General features: G+C 39.7%; 1 protein-coding gene across 8 annotated transcripts in view; it reads left to right on the top strand.

Annotated features, from left to right (window-relative positions):
* Nucleotides 1-18434, top strand: part of TEX2 (testis expressed 2) — a 65299-nt gene that overhangs the window by 27013 nt on the left and 19852 nt on the right. For 7 of the 8 annotated variants that reach the window (XM_074889172.1, XM_074889171.1, XM_074889169.1 and 4 more), the window contains 3 exons: nucleotides 6671-8325; nucleotides 15751-15951; nucleotides 17621-17957. In XM_074889172.1, coding sequence (XP_074745273.1) covers nucleotides 6697-8325; nucleotides 15751-15951; nucleotides 17621-17957 — 2167 coding nt within the window. In that variant the 5' untranslated portion in view covers nucleotides 6671-6696. Of the gene's footprint in view, nucleotides 1-3089; nucleotides 3190-6670; nucleotides 8326-15750; nucleotides 15952-17620; nucleotides 17958-18434 lie in introns of those variants that run through there. The other variant, XM_074889165.1, reaches the window with a different exon arrangement.

Raw genomic sequence — 18434 nt, 5'->3', positions numbered from 1 at the left:
TCTGCTTCAGTGAGGTCATTCTGGGCTAAATGGGAACTGGATTTCTAGACTACTTCTGTGGCAAAGTAGCGGTAACGGATTATTGGAGATGTAAACTTCCAATTATTTCAAACCACTTAAATAAAGACTGTAAATGATAAGGATCACTAATAGTGTGCTTTGTTTTGAAGGACCTGAAATTAAGACTTGTAGCTCTTTGGAGAAGGAATTTTGTCTGATGCCAAGATCTCTGTTATATTTTAAATAAATAGAAGAATAGCAACAGTCCTCCCGTATCTCTCGGTGTTGAAAGGAAGATACTGAGTCTCTAGTAAATCAAGTGGAATTTATAATTTCTGAGAGCAAATATGAATTTCAGATCACATTGGCTTGTGCAGGTATTCCCAAACAGAGAATAATTTAGCATGCTTCTAGTCTGGTTTGGGAGCAGGGCTTAATGCGTTAGGGTGGTCCTGTCTGTGTAAGATCTTCTGTAGCTCTTCTGTGACACCACATAGATATTGCAAAGATATCTAAACCAAATACACTACTTCTACTTCCTACCAAATGGAGGATAGATTTAGGGTATGACTCATATAGCTGTCTTCAGTCTGACACTTGGAAATGACTATTGAGTAACCCAAAATAATAAAAATGAGCCCCACCAGACCTGAAGAACAACTGTTTTTTTCCCCAGTCTAGAGGATGACAGTGTGCCAAAGCAGGAGGTGCCTGTTGGAAAGAGTGATGGCACAGAAGGATTATTGGGGAAAGCAGAGATGTAACCAGTTAGAAACATCTTTTCCTTTGAACAGTGATGGCAATCTGCATGAAGTCAAATTGTGGCATTATCAATAATCAAATTAGTGGCTTCCTAAATATCATTTAGCGCTTGTTCTTCTGACGCAACTGGCAGATACAGGGGAAAGTATTACAGTGCTTTTTAATAACCTGTAAGACTTGACTTAACAGGAAAGGAATTTCTGTTTTGTGGAAAATGCTTTTTTTTTGGTCTGTGTTTAGTAGCAACAAGCAGGGAAAATACTCTGACAAGTTTTGAATCTTGCTGCAGATTTTTATGAAAGCGTTTTACTAATATAGCATACCCTTTCCCCCTTTGTAGATGTTACATTAAGTAATAGCAGTGTGATTGGAATAGTTGACTGTTGCAATATGTGTGAATTTAGTTACCCAATCTGTCCTGTTTCTCCAACTGAATGATTACAAAAAACATTGAATTGCTCTACTGAATATCCCTTACTCAATTAGTAAGTGTGCCTAAATTGAGCTAAGCATGGTGTACGCAACTTTGACCTGTTTTTTAAGTCAGTTCTTAGTTCACTGCTTTGTGTGTTGGTTGAATCACTTTCTAAATTGTTTATGTGAAAATAATTGCTTTGTTTTATCTATAAAGTTGACAGTATGATTGTTTAAAATAGGCACTTCAGTGCACCATGTGTTTTCCTGGTGCTGTGAAGTAGGTGATTTCTGAGGCTAAGCTGAAGAAGGGTGGGGTGTGTGTTTTTCCACTGCATGGAGAAGGAAGAGGGTTTGCCGGTTCTGGAGAAGGCTGTTTGTGATGTTGTGCAAAAGGACAGATTGCTTGGGTGCTTGGCTGTTTCTATAATCACTCCCAATTAGTCATTCCTGGCATAGGTAAGAGCACATGTTACTGTAGCAACACTTATAAGAGGTGTCATGGCCTAACTTGACCCAGTGCTGCCCAACACCTGGCCTCTCTCTGGGTGTCCCTGTTTGTCAGCAGGTGCATCACGGTGTGGTGGAGACGTGTTGTCATCTGGGTAAAAAAGCATCCTCAGCTCCTGCACTGTGCTGCCTCGCTGCTTGGTAGGAAAGGGCTGGGCAAGAAATATTTTCTGTTCCCAGGCAGTGTGCATGCACTGTTTGCCTGGCTTGCTGTTCCCTGTTGTTGTAGTGCCTTAAAAGCAGCGCCTGTAGGTGAGGATTATAAACTGCTGTTATGTGGGTGATGGGGGTGCAGTGGCTTAGCATAAGAAGTAGAAGTGACAGTCATTGGTTGGCAGCTCTCTCATTTCACTCCGCAAAAGCATCCAAAGTTGAAACCTTTGGGGGAAGGGAATTATTTTCCAAGCAGCCTCCTTCCCTTCCAGGTAAAAATTCATGTTTTGAATAATTTGAAGCCTGAGGATGTAAGATTATTATTGAGGCCTGCCTGCCTGCCACATAAATAAAACTGATACCTTACATATTCAGAGTCAACAACAGAAAAAAAACCCCCAAACACTAAAGAGGCAGCCAGAGAACGTGGGGACAGGGTGGCTTTCAAAAGAAGGATCAGTGAAAACCTGTTTCTGCAAATATTGTTGTAATCTGCAAACAGTTGGTTCAGAATTGTGCCCCTTCAAATGGAAATGCCAGGTCTTAAAACAGCTGAGAGAGGAGTTAAGGAATAGGAAAAAAGGGGAAGCAAGGAGTGAGGAAAACATGGCTGGAAATCAGAAGTGGTGAATCTGTTAGAATGATTTAAGGGGTAAAAATGTATGGTTCAAGAACCTGATGAAATATCTTTGTTATTAAAACCGAACACCTAGTGAAAGAGCTGTCAGTAGTGGTAGAAGTCAGGGATGTTATTGTGGTATTAGCTATGGAAAAGCTTCTCAACATCTACTTGAGAAATAACCCCAAATCCTGTGCAATAAAAAAGAGAAATTGTGCTCAGGAATGATTGGAAACATGGGCCTGCCCAGAGCAGGGGAAAATTTCTCCCCCACGACACAGGATATGGAAGATTATTCTCAGTAGGGTATCTGGTGTGCTGAGAGAGGTTAGAATTGTTAAAAGTTTGGAATAATGTTGAGAGAGTGCTACTGTTGCAATCCCAATTGATAGTCAGAATGCCTGTAATGAAATACCTGCTGTTGGCCAAAACACACGTGCTCTCAAGTAAATAGCATGACGGTATTTCTCCTGTGTTGTACACTGGTTTTTAATGTACCAATTGTTTGAAAATTTGATACAAGATACGCCTGTGCTTGGGAAAAGCATGAACTGCCTTGTAGCAAAACCACCCTATAAACAGGGTTGATTTATAAAGTTCCAGCAAGATAGAAGGCGGCCAAAAACTACTCTTTACCCAGGTAGAAATGGTTGTTCCTGCAAACCAGTCCCCTCAACTGAAATATCAGTTGGACCAGATGTTGAAGGCATTGGATACTACAGACTTATCTTGTAAGTCATGGGCTGAGGATGCCAAATTGCAAGCAGTTGGATTATGGTAATATTCTGCTGTGGCCCTGTTGATAGTGCTGATTTAAGAATGTGCTTTTATAAGACATAATTCATGGTATAGTAATATGTTTAAGGGTAGGCAAATATTGGCTAATCAGGAATTTCCTTCCTTTCTGTGTTAACTAGTTAATCATGATGTAAAAAAAAAAAAATCTTGCTTGTTCAGTAAGCAGTAAAATCTTTTTTCAGTACATTTGGTGTGTGCAAGTAAACTTCATCTGTTTCAGGTAATTAGCACTGCATTAGCACAACATGGCAACTGGTGTTTAAACACAAGGTAATTAACGGTGCAGTGTAAACATAGTGTGCTAAAGAGCTAACCAAACCCATGAATTTCTAGCTGATCAAAAATAACACACTAGAAATGTTATTTGGGGGTAGAGCCAGTCAATATTTTTCTCCTGTGTGGCTAGATTACTGTTACAAAGTTAGTGCCAAATGGGGAGAAGAGAAAAGGTCTGACATTTCAGGCTGATACCAACAACATCGTGTGCAAGTGCAGCTCCTGTGTAGTGGCTTTTTGGTGGTTGTTTTGCTTTTTCCTTCCTTAGTGTATAGTGTATAAATGGCTCAGTGACCTGGACAATGTGTAGGGATTTTTGTACTTACAGATTTTGGTTTGCTAGTCTTGCAATTTCTCAACTGGCACAAAATGTTAGAGACGTGTGATAATTGATGGTCCAACACTAGGGAAATGGCAATAGAGTTGGATACGTATCTTGTCCAGTAGTAGATTTTTTTTTTCCCCCTCTCCAAAATAAATCTGGGTGCGTTTGTCCAAAAAAATTGGGAAATTTGCAGTTTGAACTATGTGAAATGGAACTGTGTCCATAGGAAGCATGGATTCTGTTTGATGCTGGTTCCCAAGTGTGCTAATCCAACAGGGAAATAAGACCAAGTTTCTTACCGATTGTAGCAATCACCAAGTTACATATACATGACTGATAACTGCATATCTAAACTTCTGAATAACTGAGACTTCTTACTATTGGGGTAAATAACTACTTGACCCACAGATGTGGCAGGAAGGGTCACAATCTGCGGAGTCTTAAGTGGACTGGAGGTTACACCTCCATCACTGAAAGTGAGTTCTTCATTTAATGCTTATACTTTGGTACGTCAGATGGGTTTTGGGGAGAACAGAAGAAAACCATTCTATGATAAAAGCTGAAGGCAGAACCTGATCTTGAGGCAGTATTTTGTCTCTTAAGCAGTTTGTCAGAAAAATGGTTAGGTGTCAAGTGAAAGTTCTTTGAACCCAGACTGGCTCCCTGATGTATACAGCAGAACTGGGACTAAAAACTGAAATTTAAAATTTCTGGAGGCTTTGCATGAAGCAGGATAGAGTCCAGCTCCTTCTGTACAACCTGGTTGGGAAGCACACAAATGCTAGAAGCAAGGAATAAACTAGTCAACAATTTATGAGCCATAAAATGGACAACTATATTGAGTAGGAAGTTGTGGACAGATACTCGCTTCTGTTCCAACATTACTGGATAAGCTGGGTAGCAAAGATCTGCTATTTTCAAATGTTTAACCCTGTTCATTTTACTGGCAGGTTAAAAAATATTTACATGAACAGCTCCATTAGCAACTATAAAGGGCTACAACCTTTAGTAGGAAGATGATGACAAACAGGTGGCACTGGCTTGCTGGATGATACACTCTGATATCACAACTGTTTGTGAAGTGCACATTTCTTCACCACCACATAATCATTCTTCTGAACTGCTCTTTAAGCGTCAGCAAAGGCCTCTCATTAATTCAGCTTGACAGTTTGATTACAGCATTTTAACAGCTTCTGAAAAATAATTCAGTTACTGAAGTGGTAAACTTGCTGCCTTGACAATGAAGATAAAGTGCTGCCTCACAGCCGGAAAGGCAGAGCTAATCTTCTAATTCCTGATCCATCTTTTGGTATGGTCACCAGTGCCTGGGTTTAAGTCTGTGGTATTTCCTCTCCATGTAAATATATGCTAAGTTGACTTTCATGGGTCAATAAAATCCTTGAAATAACATGTAGATATAATTGATGTAAAAGGCAGGTATGTTAGTGTGTCTATCGCATAAGCAGCCTCTGTGCACTGATCTGATCAGAGATCAGTATTTTCAAAAAGTGAGAACAGTTGTCTCTACTGAAGTGTCCTTACGCATTCTTACAGCAAAACTGCTAGCAGTAATAAATTCTTTTGGTATATATGTTATCTGAGATAGATCTCAAACATGCTGTATCTGCAGAAGTCTGACTCGTGTCTTTTTGACAACAGTTAGTTTGATACTGTCTGTTATTTGAAGTGTTTGAAGCTACTTCATCTTACTGTACTGGGGTTCTGCTAAAATACAGTTGTAAAGGATGTCTAGTCGTGGAATTCAGGAGGATGACTATTAAGTTCTGTCCAATTATGCTATGTTTTGCCTGCAAGTATTGGACTATTTGGGTATCATTTGTCCATAGCTTGCAAAACCCAGAAAAGCAAAGACTACATAGAATCATAGAATCATTTATGTTGAAAAAGATCCTTAAGATCATCAAGTCCAGCCATAAACCATGATAACACACATGATAAAATACAATTTAAATCTCTACTTCCTATAGACCAGTTCAAACAGGTATACACGAGAAGGTACTGTCCCACACATGAAGACTTTTACGTATTTCTGATCTTGCTTTGAGTTTCAAATTTGCTTTATTTAAAAGAAATAGAAAGCATAATTAATGCTGTATGTAGCAGGAACTGAGAGTTGGGAGTGAAGAATTTCAGTGTGCTGTGGTGGGATGGGGCTTCTGGAACTCAGAAGTGCATCTAGTGGGGAAAATAGGAAGGTGACACATCAGAGATGAACTATAATTTCAGAACACTTGAAGGTAATTTTAACAGCACAGCACTTCTTAATACTGCTTTTTTTGTGCTATGTGGAAATACGTTACCTAGCAAACAGTAATGTATATCGGTAATTTTGAGCGTAAGTATCTTCGGCTCGTTTTTTTTATGGGGGTTGTTTTTTCCTCCTAAACTTGTATCAGATTCTTCCTTCAAGATCATCTTAGAGGGTCTGGTAGTGCTCTCCATTCCTATCCATGATTGCCAATTGTCCTAAGCATGCTTTTCTCCTTGTCTTTCTTTGAATCTGTTCTTGCATTCAGTGATAGTAAGGATGAGATGTAGTTAAGCAGATGTGAAGGGGATATTAACTAAAATATAGATACGTTTTTTTGCAGTGAAATAAATCTACAGTCAATTTCTTCAGTAGCAGTCCATAAGTTGACTAAGCTTTAAAGCCAGTGATACAAAGAGTGTCCAGAGTGTTTAAATTTTTGACTGACCTGTTGCCTATAACCTGTCTCTTGTGTTCCGCTCAACGCTTGAAAATAAGGGTGGGGAAAAAAGGCATTTAACATAGTGTTACATTTTCTTCACAGACTCTGGCACATCTCTGGGACCTGCAATGACAAGTCAGAACAGTAGCCATGCAGAGAAAACTGGTGAAATGTCCTCAAAGCAGTCAGCACCAAAAGTGCAGGTCCAAAGATCTGTCTCCCGAGAAACCATCACTATTCATTTCTCTGCATTTGGGAAGGAGGAAGAAGAGGAGGAAGAGGAGTTTAAGGAATTTCTTGATGAGGAACTAGATGACCAAAGCATTGTAACAGCACTTGAAGCCAAGGAAGACCTCTGCTTTGAGCATACCGGCCATGATTTTTCTGGTCCAGCTACCTCGCTTAACGTGGCCAACTCTGCATTACTACTGTCCTCATCGCCTGCAGTTCTGCCAACTGCAGAGACTGTAAAGCTGTTGGATTCTCCTTCCACATCCCAAGTATTCAGTGCAGTGCCACTAGTCCTGTCTCCATCATCACACTCATGTCATGCAATTAGCTCATCAGGTGCACCACTACCTGTGGAACAGAAATCCAGCCTGTCGTCTTCCCCATCCTCATCCCCTTCCAGATCAGTTGTCTGCTCTAGTGGATCATCCGCAGTTTCTAGTTCAAAGCCTTTTAAGGGTTTAGTCAAGTCCCTTTCAACAGATGTGGAACCAAAAGAACCCACCCCACCGATGCGACATAGACAGTTAATGAAAACCTTAGTGAAATCTCTGTCTACAGACACTTCTAAACAAGAATCTGAAGCTGTGTCTTACAGGCCACCTGACTCAAAACTGAACTTGCATCTGTTCAAACAGTTCACTCAACCTCGAGCTACAGGTGGTGATTCTAAAACTGCCCCCTCATCTCCATTAACATCCCCCTCTGACACCCGTTCCTTTTTTAAAGTACCTGAAATGGAGGCTAAAATTGAAGATACTAAAAGACGCCTTTCTGAAGTAATCTATGAGCCTTTTCAGCTGCTCAGTAAAATAATGGGTGATGAAAGTAGTAGCCACAGGCCCAAAGCCTTATCTTCAAGTGCTTCAGAACTCTCAAACCTTTCCAGTTTGAATGGCCATTTGGAAAGCAATAACAACTACAGCATTAAGGAAGAAGAATGTGATTCTGAAGGGGACTTCTATGGAAGTGACTCCAACCTGAATAGGAACGATCAGTCAAAAACGGCTGAGGAACATGCAAAAGAGACAGAGACCAAAAGCTCTCAGTCTGCAAGCACAAAGGACATGAGTTCAAAAACTTCACTCGTACTTGAAAAATGTTCATTGTCTGCACTAGCAAGCAGAGAGGATGAGGAGTTTTGTGAACTGTATTCTGAAGACTTTTCCTTGCTAGAGGATGAAAGCAAAACTGATAAACCTACTGAAACTTCGCTCGATCCAGAGATGACTGAGGAAAATGGTACTATGCTCAGTAGTGAAGATGAAAATAATCCATATGTGCAACAGCCTAAAATACCAGTGAAAACTTTATACTTCTTAACACTGTTAGTCTATGCTTACTTTATTATCCCTCTCCCTGGCTACATAAGTGGACTCTTACTTGGAATGGCCCTTGGATTTATGATAGCTGTCTGTGTGATTTGGGTTCTTACTCCACGTACTCATGAATATCTCAAATTGCATAGAAGTATGAAAAAGCGATGGAATACAGGAGCTCTAGACATCAAAGAACCTGAAATACTGAAGGTGAGGTCATGGCATTTTGTGTGTCTGTCTGTGGGCATTTTTTTGAGTAGAAGTAATAAACTAGATTTATTGTGAAAGGTGTAAATAAGCTGAATTATCCCCATTTGTAAATACAGTATTGTTTTGGGGTCAGGCAGCTTTGGCAGGGGCACAAATGGTTTAGTATCTGAGAATATGTAAGACTTCAGTATCCTTGAGGATTAGTAGAAAACCAGAATTGCTTCAAAAGTAAAAGGGCAAATGTTTTTGCTGATAGATTTGAAATGATCCAGCTAACTACTGAGAGCAAGTAGTGTCAGAGTTTAGAGTGTAAAATAACATTTGTGCTTGAAGCTGCATCTTGTGAGATGTATTTTGTTTATGGGGTATTTTACTGTCTAGGCAGTAATTTGTCTTGTCTGTTCAGTCTAAGCAGATTCGAAAGCATTGTGTTCCAGTAAAGCATAGGTAGTTGGAGAGCATATGGATTCTCCTCAAACATTAAGCTAATTAGAATGGGAGGAGGAATGAGTGGTGAAAGGGACATACTCATGGGTTATGATGTCTGTGGTTCTGCATGCTGCTATCTTGAATATTGTACTATATAATATGGATTACAGTTCAGTAAAACACATGCCTGAGAGCTGGGTTTTAAATCAAGCTCTTAGAAAATTTCTCCTCCATCCTCTTTGCCCTTCCCCATCTCCACTTCTTGTTCAGGTACTGCAAGCTGTTGTCGCTTTGTATGTCTGGCATATTGCTGTCTGTCCAGTTGTGATTCATACAACCACTCAGTTAACTTCAGTGGCTTTGTGCTTCTTCCTTGTCCCTGTCCTGCCTCTCCTAATTTCCATCTCTGATGAATTAAAATAATATTTTCCCAATTTCAGAATTCTGAATAATAAAGCATCTACTAGTTTCTGATGTGCAACAACATTTCAGAATGATAGTGATACAACCTTCACTTGATATCACTTGCTTATCAAAGTATTTGTGAATGCTTTCTTGCATTTGTGTAAATATTAAATCCATCCTGAGCTTTCTGAAGGTACATCTCCAGTTGTATAACAACACAAAGGTTGCATGAATTTCAATTCATACTGTATTGGTTATATGCTGTAGAATCTATAGTATATTGATAGCTAACCTCATGTTTAGGTAACAGAAAAATTGGTGAAATGGGGTATAAAAGCCAGCTTTTGCTGAATACATGCAGCAGTTGCATGCCCAGCCCTGATGCTACCTTGGTGTTGCCTGCTTTTCTTGAATGTTATGAGTTGTGGTCTTTATTTGCTGTTGCAAATGCAGACTGAACAATCATGCCTGCCCAGTTGATCTAGCTGCTGCTTATGTGTACAGATCTTCACAAACTTTAAGTTCTGTTCTTCTTAATTGGGTGCTGAGACCTTGCATATAAATTTGCCTTGATACTTGAAAGCTTGTAAAGATCCTGATACTCATTGTTGGGTGGTGTTAAGATGGCTCTTTGAAGTGTTAGCTATTATTCGGGAACCATTAAACTATATTTTAATGCTTTTATCCAGGAGATACATTTTATGAGAATAACTGTAGGCAAGAAATGAACTGTGCAGAGAAGTCTGTATGAATGTAGATTGTTTTATGTGACCTGATAAGTATTTCTTGTGCTCATTAACACACAAAGTATTTGTCCTTAATATGTAAAGCCCTATAAAAGGGCTTTTTAATGCTTCAGGAGTTTAAAAACCAGCTCAGTGCCCATATTGTAGTGGAATATAATGTAATGTGATTTAGCAGATTGCAAGTTGTTATTCCCCCTGCATACAACTATTTTCTGTTTGCCTCTGTCAAAATGAGCACTGTACAGTTTAGATCCTCTGAAAAACGAGATGAAGATTTAATCAGTAGCAAAACTCATGTGAATATAGGAAAATCAAACTTGATGCTATTGCATAAAGATGTTCTCTTCAGGACTTGTTGGTTTTGTATTCCGGCCTGAACTGCTTTCATGCCATTATGATAAAGGCTATGAGTAAGATAGCCTTTAAGGGCTCTAGGAGTTGGGATTATGCCAAACTGCTGTCAGGCTATTTTTGTACAAGTACGTGTGCATTCTCCCCAATGTAAATATTGTCTGAGAAGTTCGCGTTTCCCTGGGTTCAAGAACTAGTGGAAAATTCCCCTCAGCAATTGCCGAAATACCTGGACATTAATATTATCTCCCCCAAAATTTTTCTTTTGCAATGTGAAAGAATAAAACACCATTGTGCTCGTTAGTGTATGCTTCTGTAGATTTCTGTACTTATGTTGCTCAAATGTCTTTGGCGTTGGAGGGAGGAACCCTGTCCTGTCAGAAAATGCACACAAACTCCTTGCAACTTCAGTGTATGTTTTCTTATCTTCTTACTCCCTTAGTGTTCAGTTCTCTAGCTTACTTTTCCTTTTTTCCTCTGCCCACATTTTTTTTCCTTGTTTAATGCATTAGTCTTTTCTGACTTCCTTGTTGGCCTTCTCGAGTGTTCATTCCCTTGTGTTGTGCTGGCTGATACAAAAGGTTTTAAGTAACAGCTAAAATGGAAATGATGATTTTACCCGTTCCGTTAGAACGAACTTTTATGAGAAGACACTCACTATTGGCAGTGCCTGCTGGAGAAGTGAAGCTTTTTGAACCACAGCTGTACAGAAAGAGGAGGCTTTTTACCAGCATGCTGTTGCTGAATATCACCCAAGGGATTTCATGTTTGGTAGTGGCCTCTGGCAGACAAATGTGTTTTCCAGTTAAGGTGAAGGTTACTTTTACCCACCTTGGACCTTTTTAGTGTCTTTAGATTCCCTGTCAATAAAAACTTAAAAAAACATTACATTTTTCCTCATAGCAAAATACTATTGAAGTATTATAACTTCATTATAATTATATGGTGGTAATGAGAAGGATACTAATACAATTAGTTTGATTCGAGTGATCAGCAGTCTTTCATGAATTGTGGTGCTGGAGCATTTGGTTATATAATTTAAAGATAATGGATATAAATCAAACTGTTAATATCACTGAGAAACTCTGGGAGCAGTTTTAATCCAGGCTTGGGTTTGTGTTGTGAAGTTGACTTGCTGATTCTTTTATTTATGTATTTGAAAATATCACAGAAGTAATGATTTTTATTTATTTTTATTTGCAGACCAGGTCTGTCCCCCCAGCCTTCTGGGTCCCTTGTGAGGATTTTTTTTTGTAGTTCCCCCCATCTCCCCTCTCAGGTTAAGGTCTGCCTGACATCTTAAACTAAGTACCATTAAAAAGTTGATACTCTACAGGGCCTGACTCTGCAGTTCTCACTCGCATGAATTCTGTTGAACTGCAGTTGGAAGAAAATTTGCAGCCCAGAGCCATGAAAGAGGAAAAGCAAACCAGGGTGGACCTTTTAAAGCTGTTTTATGCAAGTACTGGTGTTCCACAGACTCGTGCGTAGCCCGGAGGGCCAGTACAGTTGATGGTGCTGTGTGACGTGCTGCACTCTGAGAGCCAGCTCAGTCTCTGCTGTCTAACAAACAGGCCAGATCCTGTTAGCACATGTGTGGGTTTTTGAATAGTAACTGTGACCTTTGCTATAAAAACCATGCTGTCCAATATTCCAACCAGATACTTTTTCAGGTTAGTTGTCAGATCGTGAGGCACTTTCTCCTAATTTCAGCTGTGAATTCAGAGCAACTGCAGACCTTTATAAATGGAGGTCACAGGATCAGTGTAAATGGCAAGCAGCTGCAGAGTAGCATATGACTATGGTCATTGTCCTCCCTGAATTACTAAATTTCTTATTTTAACAACTTTGCTAGTACAAAAAAGACCCATCATACAGTCACTCCTCTCCTACACAAGGAAATCCATTGTTATTTCAGTAGTTGGGGAAAATTCATCTGTTGCTAGCACGTTATGGTAACATAACTTCTCTGTTTAGAGGCATTGCAAAATGGTTTCTGTAGGCTGTGAATCTTTTGTTCCAATTTGTTTTTGCAAAGAGAGGGGTGGAGGTATTTCTGCTAAAATTATTCTTAGAATGCAGGAACCTCAGAATTTGGGGGTTTCTTGGATAACCTTCTCAAAAATAGTTTTTGTGGTAGATGAAACAGTTTACAAATATGAAAATTGTTGAAGTGGAAGGCAGGTGGTGTCACTTCCTCCATTAACACTGTTAGTTATATGGGAGAAAGAAAATTCCTGCAGCTGGCACACATTCAGATTCATTAATAGAGTGAAGAATTGTCATTTGGTGAAGTATTAACACTTCACTCTCAGCTGTATAATGTTTCTCTATGTTACAAAATAACTTGAAAATTGAGTGCAAAAAGGAAACAGTGCATCCTTAGAAATTAGGAAACTAAAAATTCATGTACAAGGAGGGTTTGTAGTAACGTAGTGTGGTATCTCTTTCATCCTGACTGTTGGCTAGGCTGTCTGAAAAGAAAGCCCCAAGTATTTGAATTTGAACTTCTGTATCTTTTGGTTTTTTGGGCTCTGCCTCAAATACATGAAGCAGCCAGTATCTTCCTTGTATAGAAATCACTATGTAGGCTGTTACATTAGATGGTAGGTGTATTTATGTTCTGTTGGCTCTAGATTTTGAACGTTTGGTACCTTAGGCAGCCTGAAGTCCATTGTTAAAAGTCTTGGACGGGTTCTTCAGTTGCTAATAACCTGATGGTTGTGCTATGAGAAGCAGCGTTTGCACTTCTGTTGGGTTTGTTATGTGCAGTGAGCAGGGAAGGCGACAGTACGGGGTTTGAAAATTGTGTGTTTGGCAGATTATCCAGCTAATCCATTTGTTTGAAGTAGAAAGCCTGGGCACATGGTAGGGATCAGAAAAACAGGTGGGACTTCCCAGGGCTTCTGAATGCTAAAAGAGAAGCAGGAATACACAAACTGAGGAAGCAGAGATTCTATTTTGTTTATTTTTGTCCTTTAAATTCAGTGTGTCTTGCTGCTGCTGCTGGGAGGACGGTGGCAATCTTCAAAAGGACCTCTTCTCTGCTGTTTAGTTGTGTAGGGTAAGGAAATCTTTTGGCAGAAGGGCTGGTACTGGCACTGTTATAGAAGAAACAGGAGAGGAAAGGTGCTGGTCTAGTGAATGACATACTGGATGCTACCAGAGATTCTCTGGACTTAGTTAAGTCACTTAATATAGGCTGGGCCCGACTCCTTTTTATTGCAGGTGTGGCTGGCTCAGCATGTGCTGGAGGGATAAAATTAAACATGACTATAAGGGTGTTGGATAACAGCCTTATCTACAGAGAAGGTATAGCAAAGTTTGTGCATCTGATGTGTGGCCCAAGGTGGTCATGTTGTCTCAAGTTTTCATCTTTGAAACTATGTTCATGGATTTTTACTTCTTACTATGGTACACGGCAGTCAAGAGAATGATGTGTAAATCACTTCTTGTTTTCATCACTACATGTCCTCTGCTCAGCTCAAGTGTTGGTGTCAGAAAACTCCAGCTGGTTCCATCTCAAGCAGGATGCTAAAGAAACTTCCAAGTGTACTCTGACCTTCCTTCTTGGGTACCACACATACCCAGGTTTCCAACCCTCCTACTGAAAATAACATTGTAATTTATTACAGTTATAAAAAAGGGCTCATGTGGCTAAGCTTCATTTAAAGATCCACTTTCCAAGTCTCCCTTTCTCTTTGTGCCAGCTTGTGTGGTCTTTGGCTGAACCGCTTTGCGGGAGAAGGTGATAAACTTTAGACAGCAAATTTTCGTCTGTATGTTTGCCTGGCTGCAGGCTCCAGACTTCGGTGTCTGAGCTAGAAATAGCTTGGAGATCTGAGCTGGGGGGCAGGTGGGAGTCTCTCCAGAGATCTGTGGGCCATATGGATATTCCAGTTCTGCACAGAGTGAATGGCTCATGGTGGCTTTAGGCAACTCATGTGGTGTCCTTGTGCTTCAGTAAGTCCAGCTGGAGTTCCTGGCTGAAAATTAATTGCTGTCTGCTCAAAGATGTCTTGGCTTAATAATTTCTAGGAAGGGAATGCGATGTACTCAAACATGCATCAACCCTGCTGTGCAGAACTTTGATGGTTTATAGAAAACTCCTCCTCATGCATTGTATTTACTATATGGTAGTTGTATACACAAAGCTGCTTCAAAGAGCATGTGTTGGTATAGGTATTTCTGTTAATAAAAGAGGTAGTCTGCTTTGGAGCTGAGCAAAGATGAATGACTTAATCTTTCCTGAACATAACAGAAATGCTAATTTATCTAGGTTTTTCGGGGTTTATAGTGAAAATGGATCTAGATGTTGGAGTAAGCAAAACGTAGATATCACTGTTACTATGGCACCCAAGAAAGAGTATGCTACCTTGAGAAATTATATGGCACTGAAGTAAATGAGCACTAAAATAAATTTTATATTTCTGTGTGTGGGTGGAAACTTCTTTAATCAGTTAAAATGTTGCAGCAATTTCTGGGATGTTTTGCATAAGGCAGTTACAACTATTTTGTTTTGAAGAATACTAGGGATGCTCGTTCAGCTTTGCCCCCTTCCCAGCAGCAGATGCTCTCCCCCGTACTGTACTTGCCTAGGTATTTGTAAAGATGCTATTCTACTTCATGCTCTAGGGTACGTTTAAGTCTATCTCCTTTGCTTTCTGTTGACATTAATGAATACTGAGTATGCCGAATTAAGGTTTTGATGTGCAGGTAGAAGTAATTATCAAAGTATGTTGTAGGGCAGGTTAAGAGAAGGAAACCTTGTCCTCCTTGAATGGGTATTTTGGCTTGTCTTCTGCTCTATTTATCATCTTTCATTTTCTGTAAGAAGATCTTAGAGAAGAGGAGTAAGATCACCCCCATGGTTAGAGTCAGCACTTACGGCCTTGTTACAGCAGGGCTTGTTTGTTTGATTTCTGTTTCTTTTGTTGCACAGGAACACATGACATTTAATCCCTGTGTGTATGACTGCTGTGGTGTAACTGGGCAGATAACGCAACATGTTAAGTGATGTTAAACAGTGATGGTGTGTTAAAATAAACTCCATTGTGGTCTTCCACTCAGTCCTTAATTGTTGGTGATTAAAATGTCAGTGCTGTCTATAAGCAGGCAGACTGTTTGCTCTGCCTTGACTGTCGGTGATGAAAATGTCCGTGTTTGCTGTAAGCAGATGGACTGCTCTTCCCAGCAAGACTGTGTCTGCAGATCTCGCAGCACTTCGTGAAGATGAGGTGGAGGAGCACTGCACTACATATACAAAATGATTTACTCAGAAAAACAACTTGTGTTCTTGGGATACAGTCTTCATTTCACACTCTCTCAAGTTTGGTGCCACCTCATTTAGGGTGTTTACTGCTGTGTTGTATTTGTACAGTAAGTGATGTCACTTTGAAAAAAGCTTGGATAATTATTTAAATACTTTGATGTATGTGCTGTACTTGGTTTTCCAGCAGTTTAAAAGCCTGTTAACAAGTGTTTTCTTCTCTAGGGATGGATGAATGAAATTTATAATTATGATCCAGAAACATACCATGCTACGTTGACTCACTCTGTCTATGTGCGACTCGAAGGAAGCACCTTAAGACTTTCAAAACCCAATAAAAATATTTCTAGAAGGGCTGTGTACAATGAGCCAAAGCCTGAAGTCACGTATGTCAGCCAGAAAATTTATGAACTTACAGAGAGCAAGGTGAGTGTGCCTGCCTTACATCTGATTTTAACAAAGAATACATTGAAACCTTGAAATTTTTTTCACTCCTCTAGTTTCATGTGCTGTCATTATGTAAACAAAACTGTTGTCGTGACTAACTTGCAAAAGATTGTGCTGGGGAGGAAGATTGAGCCACGTTTAGAAAAAAATACGTATTTACACAGTAAAGGAAAAGCATGATTTTCCTCTGTCAGTTCAAAGCAGAAGTTAACACATGGGAGTTCAGAGAATTGTTCCCCATACAGTAGATTACTGCATGACTGTTCTGAAGCTTACCCCAAAAGGCATAATCTTTGGTGGTTGTCTCTATCCCAAGGCAGATCAGACAACATTTGCATTTCACTGGAAGGGGGAGTGTACATTGTATATGGATGTAAAAGAGGAGAGCGAGATGTGGCTGGGCCAGACACGACTTGCTGTTGGTACCCGCTGTCTAGGGAAGGGGATAGGGATATTTGCAGTTGGAAGAGTGCATCGAGAATAATGCTGGAACAGTTTTCCTACATGTTATTTGCCTGTCTCAAGTCTGTGAAGAGTTGCCATGTGAAGTTGATTCCATTGGCATTGTATTAAGTAATACATCAATACCCCATGATTAAAAGAATGGATTTTTTTAATGTGCTGCATCAATAGAAGGCCTTGGCAGTACAGATGTAGGAGGAAACTATGCTTCAATTGACTGTGAGAGTTAGAGGGAGAGAGAGACCAAGGCGACAGTGAGGAAAATTTCCCTTTGTTTCCCTGAGTCAATAAGGGAAAGGAGCTTGCTGTCAGCTCTGCTTTCCGTTAAAGGAATATGGTGAAAAATATAAAGCAAACACTTAGATTCCTGCCTATTGCAGATTTGTTTTCCCATAATGAAGACAAGCAAAGCTGTCACATGCTACAGGAGCACTTGACTGACAATTGTTCTCCATGGTATTTTAGAAAAATTTCCAGTACTTCCCCCTCCTCCCACCCCCGATTGGTTGCAAAAGTGCTGGGTGCCCTGAGTATAATAAGCAAATTATGGCTGTTCTCCAAGGTATGTACCCACAGTTTTTGGAGAACACGGGTAAGCTCAGCCCCTAGATTAGAATTTTTAACTCTTATTACTCTTCTCATCACTTGCGTTTTCTCAGTTCTCTCTGAATATACCAAATTTAGAATATAATTTATAAATAAAGGAATAAAATTGCTTTTATTCCTTGATTCTTACATACTTGATGTGAGAATCACTTGATGTGAGTATGGCCAACTTCAAACACTCAATTTCGTGAGGTAGGCCTAAGAAGTTGAGTTTCAAAACTCAGTTTAGATTCTCATTACCTACCCTGTGGTCACAGAAATAAGGTTCTTGTTTTTTCTATTCTTTCTGCATAACTATGAGAATAAGATCTTTTAAGTGAAAACTGAGTTTTTTCTATGATTGTAGAAGTCTGAACTACTTGAATGGTCCTTGTTTTAGTCCCAAGGCTATGGCTCACCAAAGACCTAGTGGCAGCAGTGGGCTGGACATCAACCAGCTGTACATTAAGAGTCAGTTAAACCCAGCAGATCCAGTGCAGGATCTGTATCTCTCGTGTTCATATGTTCTCTATGTGACTACAGAAACACAGAAGATACAACTGAAAAATAAATCAATTTAACCCTTTCATTTATTCCTCAGATTTTCCTGGTTCCTAAGAGTCTGGCACGAAAACGGATTTGGAATAAGAAGTACCCTATTTGCATTGAACTTGCTAGACAGGATGACTTTATGGCTAAGGCCCAGACTGATAAAGAGAATACAGAGGAAAAGTTATCTACTGAAAAAGTGGACTTGAACAATGAAGAATCCAAGAAACCTCAGGATGGAGCAAAGTATACTAGCCAAAAGGATCAAGTGCTTTATCTCTTTGGAAGGACAGGTAGGGAGAAGGAGGAATGGTTCAGAAGGTTCCTCCTCGCATCCAAGCTGAAGTCTGAAGCAAAGAAGCCATCCAGTTTATGTGGGAGCAAGCCAGGTATTCACATTTCGTATTCTAGTAAAAGTGTCTGTTAGAAGAAACAAACCAAAGTTGTGTTTTCTCAGTGGTAGTTATAGCAACTATGCAGCCATAGTGATCTTTACAGACAAATAATACTAAAGACACTCTTCTGCTCCTTATCTTGGCCTCTCATTCCCACATTCCCGCCCTGCCTTTTCCTCTTGGCTATATACTTGGCTATATGCCCTCAACTATTCTTACTATTTTTAGACTGTTTTATGTGAATACACTATTTTTCAGTGACTGTAACAACTCTTGTAATTTTTGTTAGGATGAATTGTTCAATCCTTTTTCTCTCCGTACTGTTGTAACTGATGTCAATATTTGCAGTATTACACTCAAACTTCTTATTGGTCATTCTTCCTCCTCCATCCTTCCTTCCACTCCAGTCTCCTGTAAAGACTAAAGAGCTTTCTCATGGGTTAATGTCACAGGCAAACATATTTTTCTGTT

Source organism: Strix uralensis, chromosome 19 (assembly GCF_047716275.1).
Source record: "Strix uralensis isolate ZFMK-TIS-50842 chromosome 19, bStrUra1, whole genome shotgun sequence".
In the NCBI taxonomy this organism is placed as follows: Eukaryota; Metazoa; Chordata; class Aves; order Strigiformes; family Strigidae; genus Strix; species Strix uralensis.
The sequence above is the reverse complement of the archived record's forward strand: the minus strand, read 5'-3'. Positions and strand labels throughout refer to the sequence as shown.